Below are 22210 nucleotides of genomic sequence, written 5' to 3'. Positions count from 1 at the left end.
CTTGTGCAGACGTGGTCATACCATAAAACCGCTCGGTAAATAACATCCAAGCCACGTCTGTAACAATATATATATATTGTTACAGACACGACTTTGATGTTAAGGTGGGCCGAGCGGAATGGCCGCCGTGTCCGCACAAATTACCCGATTGTACTCGAACGTCGACGAAGCCGCGCTACGCTGGCTCAATAGGAAAGAGAAGACACCCGGCTGGGTTATAATGACACAATACGACACCAGGGGTTCAGTTCTCAAGACCTCCGGAGGAGGTTATATTAAGGCGGAAGGTTAGATTACAACTACAAGAGGTACATCATAGGAAGACAGGCACTTAGACACAACCTTATATTATTCCCGACAGACCACAGAGAAACAGGACAAAAACTGACTCACACGGGGATTGATGGCGAGGAAAGCGGGTATTTGATGGCCAGCACAAGGTGCACCTTGTGCTCAGGGACAGGATGGCGCGGCCCAAAAGATGCAGGAGGTCTCTCAGCGCTCGAGGTGGCGTCTTGTCGTCTCAAGCTGGGGGCGCATCTCACCAGTCTCCAAGCTGAGGCGCATCTGACGTCACATCCGGCGCGGGGCCGCGTATATCCGGCGGGGAGTGACACGCCCTCGGCTCGTTAGCTCCGCCTCGTGGAATCGGCACGTTGCTTCTCATTGGGTGCGTGCGGGGGGTTTACCAGGCTCCGCCCTTGACGAGGAGCTGACAAGGCGCCCCTTCGTGGTAACCCCGTGGAGCGCATGGTCTGGAGCTAATCGAGCCGGTGTGAGGACGCATCCTCCCCCGCTCCGCCGCCATCTCCTCTGTTGTTGTTGTAATTGTTGTTGTAGTTGTTGTTATTGTTGTTGTTTGGGGAAGAAGATGGGAGGAGGTATGGGAAAGGTCCTAAACTCACTACTGATGCCATATAATCACATTCTGGTGCAACGAAGAGTCATAATTAATGGAAACGAGGCCTTAACTGACATAGATTAAGAATAACTAGGAAGATGTCCGAAAGTTGTCTACGTGTGGTGCGGTGGACCTGGGCACGACATTTAATGGGGGAATAAGGGGAAGGTCGGCTCTACTGATTGTTATTTACATGCAATGGGACTAGGGAATGGGGGACTGGGGAAAGTTGGGGAGTATTGGAGAAAATAGGGGAATATTTACAAGCGGATATGGAGGCCAAATTCCATATTCGCAACATTGCACCCTTCTCTACCCTCGGGGCGTCCCGACCCGATAAATTTTTACCTACTTTAGTGTGGCACGCAATGTAGTTCCCTCTACTATTAACTCTACCCTGAGTGCGGCAGTTTTACAGATATTCACAAATGAGTAAATATGTCCCCCTGCGACGTTGCACCCTTCTCCTCACAGAAACACACCCACAGGATAACCGAATCCGGAAAGAATTCGCAAACTACACATACAGCCGGTAGGGAGCATTATTTACAAGACTATGCTGCTATTTACACTACGATCCAGGACCTGTTTTTGGAGGAACACATGCAGATGTTATGCATAGAGAGAGCGCGCTTGCCAGCATCGATACACCAACCCACGAGTGCTCTGTGGCCGACGGCCTTTAATAACGTGCAGAGCACCCTTCCCGAGCATCAACAGCACCACCCCACCACCAATCGGTGCAGTCACCATTGTTCAATGATTAAAAATAAATGCGACAACCCCTAACCCTGCAGGTGTCTCTTGCTCTTCTTGTGGTGCACTTGGTGTCAACTAAAAGTGGTTCACCTGTATGGCATAGGTGCCACGTTGACCCATAGGTCCTTCCACGGGTGGTGCTTGGCCGCAAAAGAGCTGCGGTCCATTGTGGGTGGCCACAAACATTGCGGTCCATATGGTGTATCGATCCAGGCAGCCAACAGCGAAAGTGCAGGCCCACAACTGCGTAGCCAGCACCTCTCTCTCCTCTCTCTCTACCCCAAAGCCAGATCCTCGGAGGTGGGAGACAAAAGAAGAAACAAGTGAGTAAGGTGGTAAGGGCGCAAAAGTGCACGCAATATAAGGTAATGCACACTGGGGGCACATGGGAACCAGGTGAGACAGGTACGTTCCTATCGTACGCCCCCCCCCCCCCCCCACCAGGTAACCTACACGGCCCCTCCCTTACCCCTTACTGTATCCACAAAACACAACACTACCCATAAACATCTACTTTACAAATCAACAAACATCCCTACTGTCTTCCCCGTTCCTCCCATAAACCAAATTCGTCTTCTCTCCCTCCTAACCAATCAAATTTGCCATTTTCAACTCTCATCAAAATTTGCCATCTCCAACTCAACATCATAATTTGCCATTACCAATTCATCATCAGTCCCTCCTAGGGAGGGAGAGATGGAATCACCCCAATGTCTCATCCACGTCGTGATGCGTCTCACAAATCCACACAGCGATTCATCTCCTGCAACAAAACAAAGAAAACACAGGTGTGGAGTCATCATCATCACCACAGGTAAGTGGCTGCGTATGGTGCGACAGGTTCATCAATCCTAACTATCTCCTAAATGACTTTAACAACTTTACACTACCCGGGGTCTTTCTCCGGCCAAACCATTGGCCCTCTTACACTATGGGTTCTAAAAACCAATTCCCATTGGCCAAACTGTGGTGCTCTTCAATTTGGGGTCTCACTCCCCCGATTCATCTCCCGGTGCCCTCGTACAATTTCTGGGCTGCGACGTGTACCTCTCCCAGTGGGTCTACCCACCTGCACACCTCCACCACTGCAGTTGCCTCCGAGCTTACCTGCTCCTTACCCTAACCTAACTACCAGGGGAAGGCCCTCTGGCTCTCTCCCCACTCCGTGCCCTCTCTGGCACTGGGCTGCCCGATCCACACCCGGGATCCTCAGGCACCCACTCACAACTACCGGCTCCCAGAGCCCACCTGCGGCCTCACCTGGCCGACATCCTCACAGTGGTGGAGTGCCCAACCAACTACACACACTAACAGGCTACACGCCCAGCCATTTCCACAACACTAATGCACCCGTCCACAACACCATTCTGCAACCGCACCACAAATGCCAATATCCAACCACAATTTACCTGTACCCTCTACCTAACACTTACACTACCCGCCCCGGGTACTCGTGAAAGGGGTCCACTCTTCCCCCATCCACACCTTCGCACCATGCACACCACTCCGTACCACTCACTCCAACTCTCTCCACACACCTGTACCTGCACACCTGTGCTCTCACACCTGGTGCCACCGGCACCCTTCTCTCCCCAAGCGCATTCGCGCTGATCCACACACTCACTACTCATACACTGCTCCACACACCTGTCCAGTTGCACACCTGTGCAATCACACCTGTTCAATTCTCACAAACACGGCATCATCTCAGCTAACTACTCCCTTCTGAAACTTGCGCTTCCCAGTCGTCCCTTTAACTATTGCGCTCCCTCGTCATTATAATCCACACTAATCTACCTGCGTCCCCACTACAGGTATCAGTCACTAACTAATCTTAACGTCACCTAATGTCATCTTCTAGGGCCCTATCAATATAACCTAACCCACCCGGGCTAGTTTTCACTGCCATACACCCCATAAGCTATTGCTCCTTTGCCCCCCTCGGTGAGGGATGGTGGATTTGCCATCCCACCACATCGGGGGTCTCTCACTACCAATTTTGCACATCAAATTTCAACAAATTAAAAATTTGCCAATCACTGCCCATCATCTGCCAATCACTACTGCCAATCCCTTGCCAATCATCAAATTTTGTTTTTCTCTAATTTTGGGGCCAAAACACTAACCTCATCACCCAGTCGACTCACTAATACCTCTCGGTGCGCCAATCCCTGTCCAAAGCCTGGCTTCGTAAAGCCAAGCAATGGATGCTGGTTGTTTTGTGCCAGCGGCTGGATGCGTCCGGCACTCGGTGCAGGGACGGGGGCTTACCCGGGCCGAGATCCCACGCATCACCTCGGCGTGGAGCCATCCAATGTCCCGATCTCGACCTGCCGGAATGCCTCAACAAAAGGTGGTCGCCATGACGACCCTTTCTATCGGGCTGCCAGCTCCGCCTAGTGGAGCCTGGACGCGGCCGTTCAAAGCGAGGCCCGGCACGCACCGAGGGCCTGCTTCGGCTAAAAGTCGCTCTAACCTCTAACCCGTGTAACGTCGATGCTTCACCTGGACGCTTACACCCCGCAGCCCGTTCCTTGCTCACACATCCAGCTGTGCCCATGCTCCTCGTACCCTTCCTTACACACCCAGGTACACCCATTCCACTCACAGCCTTGGACACACACCTGACCACCGAACACTTTGGCACACATTCGTTGCTCGCACACCTCACCAATACACCTCTTCGCGCCCCCTCCTCGGTCACCTCCTCTGTGACAATCACAGGTGTGCTCTCATTCGCACACCCAACCACGTGCCTCACCACCAACTCCAGCGTGCATTCCCACTCACGCTCTACCATTCCAGGTGTGCATCCTTCCATCCCAGGTGTACATCCTCGCTCACCTGTCACAACTAACTCACGCTCCATGTCACTCTCACTACTTTCACCTCCATTCCTGACAGCGCACTCACCCTTACTCTTGACAGCGCACTCTTTCCTCGTGCACCTGTCCGTCACACACCTTTCTCGCGCACGCTCTCCCGTTACACCCTCTGTAACACTCACCACAGGTGGACACTCTTCCTTACTTCTGACAGCGCACTCTTTCCTCATGCACCTGTCCGTCACACACCTTTCTTGCGCAGACCCTTGCGCACACTCTCCCGTCACACCCTCTGTAACACTTACCACACCGCGCTTCCACGTGCTCCCTCGCACACGCGCTACGACCGACTCACTCTCGCCAACACCCTCACTCCTTGGCACACACTTTTTCCTCACACACCCCAGAGTCGGACTTTCTCGCACACCTCCTTTTTCGCACACCAGACCTGTCACACACTTCACCAACGGCCTCTCACGAACACCCGGGTCCATCTCGACCCCCAAGCTTCTTAAATCCCCTGGCGCATCATACGCACGACCATATTGGTCACCACTTACACCGGGTCCTCTTCCTCTTCGCTTCTCCTCCATCACCTGCGAATCCCTCATCCGGTTAATGAGCACATCATCACGATCCAAACACAGACTTTGGACCAATTCTTTTATCTCCTCTTTTATCTCTTTCTTATCCCCTCTCCGTCGCTTCTTAATTTCGCTCATCCCTTCTTCCACTTCTTCTAATTTGTGCCTCACCTCTTTTATTCCCCGGTACGTCTCCTCAAGCTCATCCTCTAAGGCTACCTTGACCGTTTCCATGTGCGTCCTCACCTGCCGGTCCTTCGTCTCCATTACCTCCATCACCTCGTCCAACCTCGTTGTCAGTCCCTCACGTACCATCTGACATTCCCTCTTTGTCGCTATCAAGTCGTTTTTAATTTCTTTTTGTGTCGCCTTTAAACCTCCTAATACCGCAGTGTTCCTTTGAACCTGCTCCACTAACTCCGTCTGTCCCACCGTCAGCTGCTCCACCTCCTGCGTCAGGTCCTCTATGCCCCCTTGTAACTTTACAGTCCCCTTTCTCACCTCCTTCTCCATGTGCTCCTTACAGTGCCTCACCTCCTCGCGCACTCCTCCGACCTCCTCACTCACTCCTCTTCTGATCTCTTCTCCCATCACTTGCATCTCCTGCCCAGATGCCACCCTCATCTGCTCCATTTCCTCCCTGTGAGCATCCAGTTTGGTTTCTACCCCCATTCTGACCCCCTCTATCTGCTGCCCCATTTGGTTAACTTCCCTTTCCGCTTGGTCCCTCATGTCCCTCAATTTGCCTTCCATGGTGTTTTCTAACCCCTCTAACCCTCTTTGCATCCCTTCCATTTGATTCTCTTGAGCGGCCATTCTGTTTTCTACCCCCGTTAACCCATGTTTCACTCCCTCTATCTGATTCTCTTGAGCGGCCATTCTGTTTTCTACCCCCATTAACCCATTTCTCACCTCTTTTATCCCGTTGTCTAACCCCTCAAAATTATTGTCTAACCTCCCAAATTTCTTGTCTAACTCCTCAAAATTATTGTCTAACCTCCCAAATTTCTTGTCTAACTCCTCAAAATTATTGTCTAACCTCCCAAATTTCTTGTCTAACTCCTCAAAATTATTGTCTAACCCCTCACTGGTACCCCTCGCTTCGTCCCTCATTACCCCCATTTGGTTTCCCATCCCTTTGAAATTATCGTCTGTTTTTACCATAAAGGCCATCATCTGTTTCATAAACAGGTTCCAATTCATTGGCATCTCGGGTTCGGCTACCGCGACCACGGCCGCGGCTAAATTTGGTGCCGCTACACCCACGTGCGCGACCACGCTATTTTGCGACCCTGCCGCCCTCACTGCTTCGCTCTCCTCGCGTCCCTCAATTTGGTCCTGGACCGACCCTGCTTCACTCTCCCCTACCGGACCCCAGCCGTCTTGATCCGCCATAGCGCGACTTGCAAAATTCGAGTTTCGTAAAACAAATCCAAATTTTTTTATTTATTTTTTTCGTTATAATTTCGTCGAGCGCAGTACGCGCTCCGAATCGATTTTCCCTCCCAAAATTTGGGCCTAACTAATTTAGTCCCGGGTCCGAATCCAACTCCTCGACACCAATTGTTACAGACACGACTTTGATGTTAAGGTGGGCCGAGCGGAATGGCCGCCGTGTCCGCACAAATTACCCGATTGTACTCGAACGTCGACGAAGCCGCGCTACGCTGGCTCAATAGGAAAGAGAAGACACCCGGCTGGGTTATAATGACACAATACGACACCAGGGGTTCAGTTCTCAAGACCTCCGGAGGAGGTTATATTAAGGCGGAAGGTTAGATTACAACTACAAGAGGTACATCATAGGAAGACAGGCACTTAGACACAACCTTATATTATTCCCGACAGACCACAGAGAAACAGGACAAAAACTGACTCACACGGGGATTGATGGCGAGGAAAGCGGGTATTTGATGGCCAGCACAAGGTGCACCTTGTGCTCAGGGACAGGATGGCGCGGCCCAAAAGATGCAGGAGGTCTCTCAGCGCTCGAGGTGGCGTCTTGTCGTCTCAAGCTGGGGGCGCATCTCACCAGTCTCCAAGCTGAGGCGCATCTGACGTCACATCCGGCGCGGGGCCGCGTATATCCGGCGGGGAGTGACACGCCCTCGGCTCGTTAGCTCCGCCTCGTGGAATCGGCACGTTGCTTCTCATTGGGTGCGTGCGGGGGGTTTACCAGGCTCCGCCCTTGACGAGGAGCTGACAAGGCGCCCCTTCGTGGTAACCCCGTGGAGCGCATGGTCTGGAGCTAATCGAGCCGGTGTGAGGACGCATCCTCCCCCGCTCCGCCGCCATCTCCTCTGTTGTTGTTGTAATTGTTGTTGTAGTTGTTGTTATTGTTGTTGTTTGGGGAAGAAGATGGGAGGAGGTATGGGAAAGGTCCTAAACTCACTACTGATGCCATATAATCACATTCTGGTGCAACGAAGAGTCATAATTAATGGAAACGAGGCCTTAACTGACATAGATTAAGAATAACTAGGAAGATGTCCGAAAGTTGTCTACGTGTGGTGCGGTGGACCTGGGCACGACATTTAATGGGGGAATAAGGGGAAGGTCGGCTCTACTGATTGTTATTTACATGCAATGGGACTAGGGAATGGGGGACTGGGGAAAGTTGGGGAGTATTGGAGAAAATAGGGGAATATTTACAAGCGGATATGGAGGCCAAATTCCATATTCGCAACAATATATACTGTACATACATATATATACATACATATATATACATACATGTATATACATACATATATATACATACATGTATATACATACATATACATACATACATATATATACATACATATACATACATACATATACATACATACATATATATACATACATATACATACATACATATATATATATATATATATATATATATATATATATATATATATATATATATATATATATATATATATATATATATATATATATATATATATTACCGTGTCCCCGGGGTTAACACCCTGGGTGACGGATGGCCAACCGAGCTTTAACTCCGAGGCGTTCACCCAAAACTATGGCGGTGCCCTTTACGCGCGTGGGGGTGGTGGGTGATAAGGCTTACCTGCACAGATTTCACTTGGGCGTCCTCGAACCCACGACAGATAAACAAGACAGACACAAAATTGAAAATGTAACAAATAAAGGTTTAATAAAATAAATGCCAGGATAATAAAGAATGTGCAGTAAACCTAATTCCTAATTGAGGCACCCCCACACGGACTCAAATACAGACACAGGAAGAAATAAATGAAAGTAAAAATGTGTAATGTTAGCCGGTACTCAGCTCTGGTCTCTTCAAGCGGCCCTCAAACGGGTTCCCGAGTCTCTGCGCGGGAAACCACGCCTGGGTGCGAAGTCACATTCCCTGCCAGCCGCCGACGCGAAGCGAACAGGCCCGCGCTCCTTCCTTGACCTTCTTGCTCGGCTGCACCGAGCCCCAATGTTCCTCTCGGGCGCATACGGCGGCAAGCGCAACCGCTACAAGCCAACACCAAGAGAGAGAGTTGCGTCCGCCTTTCCCGCAGCCCGGAACAGGGAGAGCGAAAATGCGACCAGGACAAGAGAGAGCAAACAACTGGGATTGCTCGTGAGGAAGGCCAGACCAAGAGAGAGAGAGTGCAAATAATAAGCGCGACTGTTCGTAATGAATGTCGGAACCAAAAGAGAGCGGATAACTGCGACCGTGACAGGATGAAAGCCAGGACCAAGAGTTTGTCTGCTCGTAATGAAACCGAGCGTAAGAGAGAGCGAAAATGGCGGGACGTCTTTTTTGTCCCTGCTGCTAGAATCTTCTCTTTGACGTCAACCTACGCTCCCAATCAAAGAGCGCCATCGCATCAGTCGATGGCTATCAATCATTCATTTTTGGGTGGGGCCTCACAGCCCATGTTGACGCCTCTTGAGATGGCTCAGCTGGTTGGCGTCAATGGTAGTGTTCGGATCCGGTCGGCGATCGTGTGGTTTATTGTGGTGTTGATCGCATGGCTGGTGTTGTAAGTGTTATAAGAACAAAGGGGAAATTACAGAGGCAATTTACACACAGGGAATTTACCCTTATACCCCAACTAATTAGCATAGCTCCACCCCTTCGCATGGAGACAAATATACACTTAAGCGACATCCGGGCCTGACTTAATTACAGGAAGGTTTCTTCTTCTTCGTGACATTCGGAGCACACTACTCTACACAATTCTACCTGGACAAAGGTATTTCGTTACCTACCCCCACAAATGTAACAATATAATTATATATATAATATATATATATATATATATATATATATATATATATATATATATATATATATATATATATATATATATATACAGTCATCCCTCGTTTATCGCAGGGGTTACGTTCCAGAACCCCCCGTGATAGGTGAAAATCCACGAAGTAGAAACCATATATTAATTTTATTATTTTTATATATTTTAAGCCTTTAAAAACCCTCCCCATACTCTTATAAACCTTTCCCACGCTCTTATAAACCCTTTCTACACTCTTAAACACACTTTTGAGACCCATCCTTACGTATTAGAAAAATATTTGTATGTGTATATATAGCTGTACAGTATATTTGAAAATACTGTAATAGATACTGGGTAAGTATATCAATAATAGTTTTTACTGTACTGCACAGCAAAGAAGAGCATTACAGCTCTTCTGAAGGCGCCACTTCAGCAGGCGCCTCGTCAGGTGGTGCAGTATCTTCGTCGTCGTCCGGAACTTCTTTTCGTGCTGAAGACGTAGGCGTGTCTTCTTTCTTTTTTCGGGTGAGGAACATAGTGATGGGCAGTTGCTGGCGCTGCCTTTTCTTCTGGGCGAGGAGGTTTTTATAGACTTCAATGCCTCCGTCGATTACATTGCTGAACTTCAACGAACGAATCATCTGGGGGTCCCATTCTTCAGCCCTTTCCTTAAGTTATTTTGCCATTCTCACTAGGGTTGTGAGGCATTCCAGTGATAGGCCTTCTTCTTCTTCATCCCCTGGACCCTCTTCTTCCTCTTCTTCTTCCTCACTTGCTGACTTCATCATCTCCGCCAGGTCTTCGTCCGTTAACGGATCTGAGTGGGTCTCGAGCAGCTCCTCAACGTCATCGGGAGTCATATCGTTGAAGCCATCTCCTCCTAGTAATTTTGTCAGCTTCAGTGCCTTATCTACTGCAGAGTGGTGGACTTCGTCAGGAGAGAAACCCTTGTACACGTAATCGTGGACTACTTCTGGGCACAATTTTTTCCAGCAGGCATTCAAAGTTTCTGTCTTCATCTCCTTTATGGCCATCTAAATATTTTGCAGACACGTTGCAATGGTGTACTCACGCCAGTACGCCTTCAGCGAGAAGTTTTCGTCCGGGTCCATAGCCTCGACCAGGTGCTGCAGGGTGTTTCGCGTATAAAGTATAAAGTGCGCTAGAAAATGCTTATTTTACCGCAAAAATAATTAAAATCTAAAAAAATGAAAATACCTATAGGCCGCAGAATCCCGCGATATAATGAAAAATCCGATATATAATTTTACATATACTAGCGAGAAAAACACGCGATGTACCGAAGCCGTGAAAAGTGAAGTGCGATATAGCGAGGGATGACAGTATATATATATATATATATATATATATATATATATATATATATATATATATATATATATATTGTTACGGTACGCGGTTAAAGATGGTATGTTTGCCGAGCGGAGGCTCCGCGACCGAACAGTTATTCCCCTAACTAAAACCCGATTTACCCCAAACTTTGGCCGGATCGCGCCACCGCTATTCAATCGGGAAAACTCTAAAGCGACCGAATGCAAAGAGGAAGAAGACGTACAGAAGAGTAACTAGGTTTATTATTTACACATATAAGCAAGAAGAAAGCAGTCACGTTTATTTACACTTACAGGGACATGAGACGCAGGTGACACAGTGAAATCTTTAGCTTATACAGACTTATTGTTACTACCCAGGACAGCACGAACAGAACAAACTCACGTATGCAAATGGATGGAAATTGCAGGCAGGAATGACAGGAGGTGGGTGGCCGGAGGAAGGCACGGAGCTGGCTGGAGTTTGATCCCGCACGGGACGTCGGGCTGGACCTCGACGGCCGCCGATGCCACCGATCCTGTCATGTGCGCGGGGTAGCGGGTCGGAGCTGCTTGGTGGAGCCAAGCCAACGCTGCTGGTGGGGGGTCTGGCGTGACGGGTTCTCTCTCCCTCTCTCACTAACTCCAGGACTCTTTCTCTCTTGCTTAGTCCAACTCTTCCTCACCACCGACAACTCAACGCCACCCCTCCACTCTACACAAACAATGACCACCACTGACAACCAACCCAGCTATGACCAAAAAAAACACACACTCCGCTCTTGTCGTAGCTCATCCCGTAAAAGCTCATCTGCCTTCTGGGAACGCCCCAGCTGCGGGTTATATAGGCCCCGCCCCTCAACCTTCGCGAACCTCCTTGATGTTTCTCTCCACACCCTCTCCAAGTCCAACCCCTTGTTCGTGGTTGGTTGAGTGGGGCTGACTCACTCCTCCCCTCTATGACGAGGTGGGGACCCGCCTTTCTTCCCCAACCCTGCCTCGTGGCCAATGGCGGCAATTGTTGGTTGGCAATGCGAATGGCAATTGACGAAAGGGGAAATGGAGGTTTTTGGGCATGGGAATGAAGGGAATCTATCTTTTTCACTTGGTGCAATGGAGTATTTAAGTTAATGGGAGACACAGCCTTACTCTAAGACACATAATAAGATATAAGCTACTGAACAAGGGTATTCTATGATTAGCTGACGTATGTGCTTTTGGACTAATTACCGAGACGCCATTTTTACCTTTATACAACTCTGGAGGCAGGAGGGGCCATATCCAACAATGTTCATCACCATCTCCAATATAATACAACACAATCAAAAAAATGCAATCCTCATATCCGCAACAATATATATATATATATATATATATATATATATATATATATATATATATATATATATATATATATATATATATATGTACAGTCACGTGAAAAAGTAAGTACACCCCATGTAAAGTTTTGCCTTTTTCAACATACAGCTATTTGATCTTCATTTCAACAATATTGATAGATAAAGGTGATATAATATAACAAATATCATGAAACATTTATATTTTGTAGTCAATTGTATAATTTAAATAAACATAAATGCAAATTTCGCATGTGGAAAAAGTAAGTACACCCCTACATTTATCACGACTTCAAATACCTAAAATTAGAATCAGGTGCACCAGCTCAGGTGCAAATGATTAGAACATCGTTAGAGAGGATCTTGGAGGAACGTCTTATTTAAACCTCAGACATTTCGTTTGGTTTGCTCTTTGTTGTTGAAGTGTGCGGCGTCACCATGCCTAGATCAAAAGAGCTCTCTGAGGCCTTCAGAAAGAAGGTTATAGATGCCTACGAGTCTGGGAAGGGATTTTAAAAGATCTCCAAACAATTTGAAATCAATCATTTTACTGTCCGGAAGATCATCTACAAGTGGAGAAGATTCCAAACAACTGCCAACTTGTTCAGGCCAGGCCGCCCCAGCAAGTTCAGCCCGAGAGCAGACCGCAAGATGCTGAAAGAAGTCTCTAAGAACCCCAGAATGTCATCACGGGACCTACAGGTAGCTCGTGCCACTGTTGATGTCAAAGTGCACGAGTCTACCATTTGAAAGAGGCTGCACAAATTTGATCTACATGGGAGGTGTGCCAGGAGGAAACCTTTGCTGTCCAGAAAGAACATCAGGTCAAGACTAATGTTTGCCAATGAACACCTAGGCAAAGACCAGCACTTCTGGAACAATGTGCTCTGGACAGATGAGTCAAAGGTAGACCTACTTGGCCACAGTACCAGAAGACATGTTTGGCGAAAACCAAAGACAGCATTTGACCACAAGAACCTGATACCAACTGTAAAGCATGGTGGTGGAAATATTATGGTTTGAAGCAGCTTTGCTGCATCAGGGCCTGTGCAGCTCACCATCATAGAATCCACTATGAATTCTTCATTGTACCAGAGGGTGCTTGAGGATAATGTGAGGCCATCTGTCGGGAAGTTGAAGCTCAACCGAAGGTGGACCTTGCAACATGACAATGACCCTAAACATACCAGTAAATCCACCAAGGAATGGCTGAAAAGAAAGAAATGGAGGGTTCTGGAATGGCTAAGTCAAAGCCCGGATCTAAATCACATCGAGATGTGGGGGGATTTGAAACGAGCTGTGCATGCAAGAAACCCCTCAAACATCGCACAGCTGAAAGAATTCTGCATGGAAGAGTGGGCAAAAATTTCTCCCAGTCGATGTCAGAGACTGGTAGATAGTTATAAGAAACGCCTACTTGAGGTTGTTTCTGCCAAAGGGGGCAATACCACCTATTAGAGCCAAGGGTGTACTTAATTTTTCCACATGCGAAATTTGCATTTATGTTTATTTAAATTATACAATGGACTACAAAATGTAAATGTTTCATGATATTTGTTATATTATATCACGTTTGTCTATCAATATTGTTGAAATGAAGATCAAATAGCTGTATGTTGAAATATGTTGAAAAAGTCAAAACTTTACATGGGGTGTACTTACTTTTTCACGTGACTGTATATATATATATATATATATATATATATACATATATATATATATATATATATACAGACTTGGCATTTAAAATGGAATTTTTTTTCTTCTTGACGGGTTTACTTTCTGAACTCAGTATATCAATCTGGTGAGTTTCTTTTACCCTTCGGTGATGTCTTTGTTGAAAGAACCATGTCACTGATTGTCTTTCGCAGCAAGAAGTCAATAACAGGATTATATCACAGGTGGCGTGACAAAATGTAAGGACAGGTACTTTTGACGATTGGCTTCACAATCGGGTATATCAGGGTTGTTGCGTTCTGTATTCGTGGAAAACAACTGCTGCACATCAACAAAAGTTATTGCCGCTTCCTCTGGAGATGGTCCGTCAACTTGACAATGCTGTTTGTCATGGAGTGGTGGCTTTACGAAATTCTGGCATGAAACAGCGTGCTATTGCTCGGCAGTATGGCATCACTCAAGGTCAGGTGTCGAAGATCCTGAAACGAAATGCTCAGAGGGGTGTCCCTACTCCAATACCGAGGCCAGGACGTCCACGCAGAACCACAAGGAGAGATGATCGCCAGCTGCACCGGTTAGTCTGCAATGGCCGTACCAAGTCAGCTAATCGGCTTAGGGCTGAGTGGCAGCAACTGACAAATGTGCCTGTATCCAGAAGGCTAGTCAACCAACTACTGGTTCAAGCAGGCTATCGTCCCAGGCGTCCCCTGAGAAAGCCACGCCTGACCAGACAACACAGCCAGCGCCGATTACAGTGGGCCAGAGAGCACCGTCAATGGCAGCCAGGACACTGGAATCACGTGACCTTCAGTGACGAGTCTAGATTTTTGGTCTATCGTCAAGATGGCCACGTCCGAGTGCGCAGACAAGTGCATGAAGCCCACAACGAAGATTGTATAGTGCCAAGAGTCCAAGCTGGAGGTGGTGGGGTGACCGTTTGGGCTGCTTTTCATGCAGGGGGCAAAACTGACCTGGTTGTTCTGAATGGAAACCTGAACCAGTTCAAGCACAGGGTCATTCTGGAAGAAACATTGTAGTCTAGTAGGAAGATTAGGTCCCCCTGCACCCCCTGGAGATATACTTCTAATCAGTGTTTCTAGATTGGAAAAAATGTGTAGAAAATGACTAGCTATGGCCCCAAGCTGAAAAAATGTCCCACATACCAGTTTTTATGCAAATTACTGCTGCCATTATCAAAAAAACGATTTTTGACATATCTCAGCCAATATTGCAGATAATTGAAAAATGAAGGTGTCTAGACCCATGTTTTGAAGGGCATAGATCATGATAGAACTATTCATAACATGATTACATGTGTCTATGGTATACTAGTATGCATATTAATGCTGTAATTACAAAATAATCAGTTTTACAAATGATAAGGATACGTTAATACTGCAGATAACTTAACATGGTACATAAGGGGTCTAAACCCAGGTATTTTCAAGGTTAAATGTCAACAAGATGCTCCTGAGTCTTGCATAGGGGCGGGACATTGGCAGTAACATTGGTACCACTCAACTTTTCTTCCCACCATTGACTTTGTATTGCGAGAGATTTTCACTTGCTTATTTAAAGGTTTCTCACCCAGCCCACGTAAAATCTACCAACTCCTGCTGTTAACTCCCAAACATATTTTTTTATGTTATCTACCAACGTTATCACCAACGTTATCACCAACGTTATCTACCAACGTTATCACAGTGCAGAAATGACAGACTAGAGATCCAAATTAGTGCTGCTATAGCTGCCATTTTACATTTCCATCCATGTAACATGCGCGCTCGCGCGCTCGTATCAATTGGTAATGTCGCGCGCTCGTATCAATTGGTAACGTTGATGTTATTGAATACCTCAGTTGAAAGTTCAGTCTTCCATTCCATCTGTGTGTTGTTCTTGGTATTCATCCTCCAATCTAGCCAGGTAAGATGCTAACTATAATGTTACTCACACTCTTGACTTCAGTTTCTGCATGAAATCATAAACAGGCAGAATAACAGCTGAGCCAGCTAGCACCATGTTAGCTAACGTTAAAGCTAGCCTCATCTATGTACAGTATGTTCCTAATGTCGGTGTAACTTAAACTTTTGTTAATGCCAAACATGAGACATATCTGTTGACTTCTGTATATGAATTGAACCAGAAAGAGGCACGACAGCTGAGCTAGCTACAGTAACTTAGCACAATGTTTCATTGGCCTAGATAGCTAACGTTAGTGTGGAAGAATTTAGATGTTTTAGCTATTAGCACTTTTGATGCCACTAAACATGGTTTAGTCAGCTAAAAAGTACCCTAGTGTAGAACATGACTCAGAACCTCTGTTACCTCACTGAAAACTCAGAGCCTCCTTTCACAGGCACTTTTAACATCATTCGTGATTTCTTATTTGTCATTTAACAGTGATGGTAGACATCGACAGCAAGCATGCCCAAAAGAAAACGGAGTGTAGAACCTGCAGCCCAAAGCTCTCCTCCTACATGCATCCTTCATGTACCATCCATGTCTGATCATGGGGATTTCACGCCCCTCCGTAAAATTAAAGGATCTGCTTCAGAAAAACTGCAACTGCTTCAAAAGATCCGGGATAGACGTCTCAACCAACCGCATGACTCCCCATGTCGTATGCAATCAGTATGTGATCAGATCCCGGCAACTCTTCCTGATGACCTAGAAAGAGTAGGATATCACAGCAAGTGTTATAAGCACTTTGTCCGCCACTTTCATCGTCTGGGAGATGATACAGAACCAGGGCCATCAACCTCATCATGGCATCACTCTCCTCGTAAACCAGGAGGTTCTGCTGAACCCATCTTCCCGCCAGAGTGTATATTTTGTGAGAAAGTTGAGACCAAAGATGCTCATCGCAATACTGAGAGGCCTACAACCTTCCCATCCTTTAAAAACAAAGAAAATGCATGGGAGCAAATCGAAACACGGGCTGAGAAAATGGGTCTCTATCGACTCCATCGAAAGGTGAAAAACAAAGACCTCTTTGCATGTGAGGCCAAACACCATCCGTCATGTTTTAAAGCTTTCCGCACAGCATTCTACAACTATGAGCGTGCGATTCACAGAGCCGAAGCACCAAAGGAGCAGGCTTGCATGTCAGCCGCCCATGAAAAGGCATTCAACTCAGTACTGGAACACATTCAAACCCAGGTCATCCAGCAGAATAAAGTTCTACAGCTTTCTTCCTTGCGCTTGCTCTATGTCGAGGAACTGAAACTGAATGGATATGAGAACTCAAATTATCGGTCAGAGAAACTACTGAAACGCCTACAGAATGACCCAATCAAGGAGCATATCCACTTCACGAAGGTTGATCATGACAAATGTGATGTCATTTCTTTCTGGCTTGTGCACAGCTCAAACATAACAGTTTCCAATGCTCTCGCACGAGCATTCACACTCGGAAGCACAAACAAGAACCAAAATGTTGCCCTCCAACTTCGCCAGGGTATTCTACAGGCTTTCAGAGAGTGTAAAGACCAACCATGGCCACCAACAGCTGAAGACATGGAGCTCAATCCTGAAGACATCCTACCTCCAGACCTTGTCCGCTTTCTCAGCGTGCTAATGACTGGCAAGGAGGGCATCGAGACAGAAAAGGTGAAGCGTCTGGTCTTCTCCATTGGACAAGATCTGTGCCGTGCAGTGTCAGATGGAAAATGGAAGTTACCAAAGCACATTCTCCTCTGTGTGACTGTAAGGCACCTGTTCCGAAGCAAACAGCTCACCACAATACTACACAGGCTTGGACACTCTGAGAGCTACGATTTCGCCTTGGAGTTGGAAACTGCTCTCGCCAAGGTCCTGGATGAAGTCTCAACTTATCGTACACCACAAATTGTGACAGGAGAGGGCAACCTTGTATTCCACTGTGAGTGGGACAACTTGAATAAAACCACTACCAGTGTGCACGGCAGCAACATTGTAAACAGTGCTGGAGGAATCATGGTGCAGGAGGTCAAGCCCGGGTTCGAGAGCCCTGTAGTACATATCAACCAATCACCATTTATCATTCCAGGTCATCCAGTATCAGGAGCAAAGCAACCTTGCATTCCTGCTCCTTGTCAAGTCTCAGAGTCAAGATGAGCCATTAGACCTGGGAGAACTCATGAAGTACTGCCTGATGCCAGTGCCTCCTAGCCTTGGGACACCAGATGGGTTCTTCTGCAAAACCAACAAAGCCTCCATTCTGCACTACCTTTTAGAGGACACCACACCACAAGATCTGCAATACCCCAAGGATGCCCTGTTCATCCAGGATGGAATGGCGCTGCTGCATACCCTTGCCAACCTTCCCCCAACATGTGGTGAGATATGCTTGCAGGTGCTTGATCAGATGGTGGCCAAGCAGCACTTTCTGTTCTCCACTGACAGTTACCATCCTGAGTCAATCAAAGCGCAGGAAAGGCTGAGGCGGGGCAGCTCAGAGAAGATCATTCTGGCTGGACCAGCAACCAGGAAGCCATATGACTTCAAAATGTTCCTTGCAAATGACGACAACAAAAAGCAGATGTGCCAGCTTCTTCTGAAAGTGTGGAGTGGACAAGAGGCAGCTACCAGGCTGGAGAGAACAGAGATGGCTGTGCTGATCGTGGAGGGGAAGGCCCACCAACTTGCCTCAACGAATGGCAAGGTAAAATTGAAAGCCCTTCGTGAATGGCGATTCAATTTGTAATTTTTCCTGAAAAAAAGGTGATTACCTGTGATGTTTGTCTAGATCTGAAACTGGCAGTGACTGGTGATTGAAATGCGGTGCCTTTTTGTGTTTCAGGTCGAGGTACGTGAACTCCCCACGATCTACAGCAACCAGGAAGAGACTGATACCAGGGTGGTTCTGTACCTCCATCATGCTGCTACCATCGGATACAAGAACGCTGTAGTCAGAACACCGGACACAGGCATCCTCCTGATCCTGCTCCACCATGCCCACAACATCAAGCTGACGGTGTACCTGGATACAGGGTCAGGGAAGCATCGCCAACTTGTCAACGTCTCTGAGCTGGCAGAATCCCTGGGAGAGGACTACTGTGCCACTCTCCTGGGGTACTATGTGTTCAGTGGAGAAGACTGCACCAGTGCCTTCAAAGGGAAGGGAAAAGTCGGGCCCTTGAAAAAGCTGGAGAAGAATCCCAGGTTTCACAGGGCATTCGGTGAACTGGGTGACAACTGGGATGCCAACCCTGAGGTGGAGAGGCAGTTAGAAAAATTCACCTGTGTGATGTACGGCCAGAGTCGCGAGTCATCAGTGGACATTGTCCGTGCCAAGCTGCTACGAAAAATGGTGGGAGAGGACAAGACCCTCACATCCAAGTCCAAGGTTGATCTGGCTCGCCTTCCTCCATGCCAGTCTGCCCTGAAGCCGCACATCCAGCGTGTGAACCACCGCGTAGCATTGTACAAAAGAGCCGATCAACCTATCATCGAAAAGCCAAAACCTTATGAGGAGCAAGGATGGATAAGGACTGATGAAGGACTGTTGAAACCAATGTGGTCCAGTGGTCCCATCCTACCAACCTCACTGGTGGATCTTCTGAACACAGGAGAGCACGAAGAGGAGGAGGAAGAGGAAGGAGAAGAAGAGTTTGACTCTGACGATTTCGATGAAAATGATGATGACTGACTCAGTGTAGAATCACTAATGCTAATGATGTTTATCTAAAACAAGCAAGAGAAGAGTGGTCACATTGAGTGCTAGGACTATTTTGACAGTTGTAATATTTAGAAAAATAAAACTTTGTGTTAACGTCTGTGTAGACGGACCTTAATATGAGTCTATTATTTCGTAAAACTGTGATTATTTTGTAAATAAAGCACTAATTAGCATACTAGCAAACCATAGACACAGGTGATCTTGTTATGAATAGTTCTATCATGATCTACACCCGTCAAAACATGAGTCTAGACACCTTATTTTTTCAATTATCTGCAATATTGGCTGAGATATGTCAAAAATCGTTTTTTTGATAATGGCAGCAGTAATTTGCATAAAAATGGTATGTGGGACATTTTTTCAGCTTGGGGCCATAGCTAGTCATTTTCTACACATTTTTTCCAATCTAGAAACACTGATTAGAAGTATATCTCCGGGGGGTGCAGGGGGACCTAGTCTTCCTACTAGACTATTGCTTCCATTTGCTCGTGCAGCCTTTCGAGGAAACTTTGTCTTCCAAGATGACAATGCACGGCCTCATCGTGCTCGCATGATCCAACACTTTCTTGCTGACCGTGGTGTAGAGCATATGGAGTGGCCTGCCATGTCCCCGGATATGAATCCGATAGAGAACTTGTGGGCAGAATTAACGCGTCAAATCGACAACTCGGACCAGCAGCCGACCTCTGTGCGTGAATTGCAGCAGACTATTGTCACTGCATGGCAAGCGATTCCTGTTCAAACCTTGACAAATCTCGTGAACAGCATGCCTCAACGTGTACGTGCTCTACTGAATGCTCGTGGGGGTTACACGAAGTACTGAACTGTAATTTTACTGTCCGTAATCCCAGTCATAATTTAGCTTTTGTTTTTGTTGAAAAATTTTCTGGCTAATGTGAAAAATAAAGAGATACTTCTGGAAAACGTACAGAAGTTTAACACAGTACTGTCCGTGAATTGAGTTCGATATAAGTTTACATCACTTTCAAGGATCAATTTATTTGCTTCGAAATGTCAAATGTGGTTTTTGTTTCTTTTAAACGTCACATTAACAAAATCTAGAATAATTTCAACATAATTCCAATGAACTTTTGGTTCTAAGTCATCTTGAAAAGTAAGTTCACCCCCACAAAAAAAATATTCCATATTAAATGCCAAGTATGTATATATATATATATATATATATATATATATATATATATATATATATATATATATATATATATATGAGTGTGTGTGTGTGTGTGTGTGTGTGTGTGTGTGTGTGTGTGTGTGTGTGTGTGTGTGTGTGTATACACACTGATTCGCCGCCGGTTGGGATCACGTGGGTAGTTCTCAAATTCAATATCTGACCGACGATCCTGAAGCCATCGCTCCGCAGATAACTCCGTGGGGCGGCGGGTTGGTGAGCAACCATGGACAAAGTCCAATATCTTTAATTCTGGCAGGGTCCAGCATCTGAATTCGCTTTACCTTTTCAGCGATTTAAAACCCCAGATGGAGTACCGTGCTCTCAAAATCCCATGGTGATTAACAGACCATGGCCGAGCAATACCACTAGTGGAAAGTAAATGGCGGGGGTGAACTACCCGTTACTACACACATATGTCAAACCAATGGAAGCTGACAACCGGCAAGTTTGGAAATAGTTTGTATCAAGTTTACAAAAGGCAAGTATGTGCAAGGCAGCATCACAAAAGATGAATCCTTACCTCGAGCACATAAGCCTGTTTTTATTCAATCACTTACCATAGGTCGACAAACACGTGTCTCCGTCATACCGGGAAACAAGGTAAGGAAGGGGGATAGAGAGAGGAGAGAGAAGAGTATGAGGTGCATTTTGCTCACCGTATGCAAGCCGATGGGCTCACGTGGGTCACAACCAAAGAGGGGGAGGAGGGGATGAAATAAGAAGAGAGCAGGTGGTGTGATGCTACGTGTCGGGAGAAGCGGAGAGGATGACAACATGGGGCTTAGAGGAAGTAGCGTGAGGTGCAGCAGTCAATTAGTTCTGTAAATGACAATTGGTTGAGAGCTCAGTGTGTCCAAAGGGAACAAAGTCGAGTAGGGATGGTCAGAGAAAGATAGCGTGAGTCATTGTGTATGGCCAATGCATCTGGGGAATTATCCACAAGCCGAGTCTGTTCGCTTGTTTACGCTCATTCACCAGCCCTCCGTTTGCGCTCATTCACCAGCCCTCCGCTTGCGCTCATTCACCAGCCTTCCGCTTGCGCTCATTCACCAGCCCTCTGCTTTCGCTCATTCACCAGCCCTCTGCTTTCGCTCATTCACCAGCCCTCCGCTTTTGCTCATTCACCAGCCCTCCGCTTGCGCTCATTCACCAGCCCTCCTCTTGCGCTCATTCACCAGCCATCCACTTGCGCTCATTCACCAGCCCTCCGCTTGTGCTCATTCACCAGCCCTCCGCTGAGCTGCAGTCACCAGCTCATCCTGGTAGGTTCACCAGTCCAATAGTCTAGATCCCCAGACACGTCAGCTCCCTTCTGGGTTTTTATAGCCCGCCGAGGCCACGTGGCATTGTGGTTGTGCCACTTCCTCCATGCCGGCAAGCACTGCCGTCTTATTGCCACTCTGCTCTCACGATCGCTGCTGGACCGACTGAACCTGCTGGGGCATGGTGGCTCAAGGGTCACCAACTGGTTAGTCCCACCCATGGATTAGGTCGTGGGCCAATGGTGAGTGAGAGGGGTGGGGACATGGCATGTCATTAATGAGTGAGGGCAGAAGCAAGAGGAGAAGGCCGAATGCTCTTGAAGGAGAACTGTGGATTTCAGTCGCTCCTGCAGCAGCCGGAGTCGTACTCTCTCCTCTCCTCTGGACATGACGATGGAAA

At 47.0% G+C, this 22210-nt stretch overlaps 2 protein-coding genes across 4 annotated transcripts in view; one reads left to right on the top strand and one right to left on the bottom strand.

Moving 5' to 3' along the window:
- Positions 1 to 22210, bottom strand: part of LOC137428682 (RB1-inducible coiled-coil protein 1) — a 189496-nt gene that overhangs the window by 161389 nt on the left and 5897 nt on the right. The gene's annotated exons all lie outside the window — the stretch shown is intronic.
- On the top strand, positions 8928 to 19544 carry LOC137422614 (uncharacterized). Its single transcript, XM_078777262.1, has 3 exons — positions 8928 to 8999; positions 17725 to 18339; positions 18478 to 19544. The coding sequence occupies exons 1-3, from the start codon at positions 8928 to 8930 to the stop codon at positions 19324 to 19326; spliced, it is 1536 nt and encodes a 511-aa protein (XP_078633388.1). The 3' UTR covers positions 19327 to 19544.

Source organism: Myxine glutinosa, chromosome 5, assembly GCF_964187855.1.
Source record: "Myxine glutinosa chromosome 5, kmMyxGlut1.1, whole genome shotgun sequence".
NCBI classification, from domain to species: Eukaryota; Metazoa; Chordata; class Myxini; order Myxiniformes; family Myxinidae; genus Myxine; species Myxine glutinosa.
Note: the sequence above shows the minus strand (reverse complement) of the source record. Positions and strands in the feature narration are given on the sequence as shown.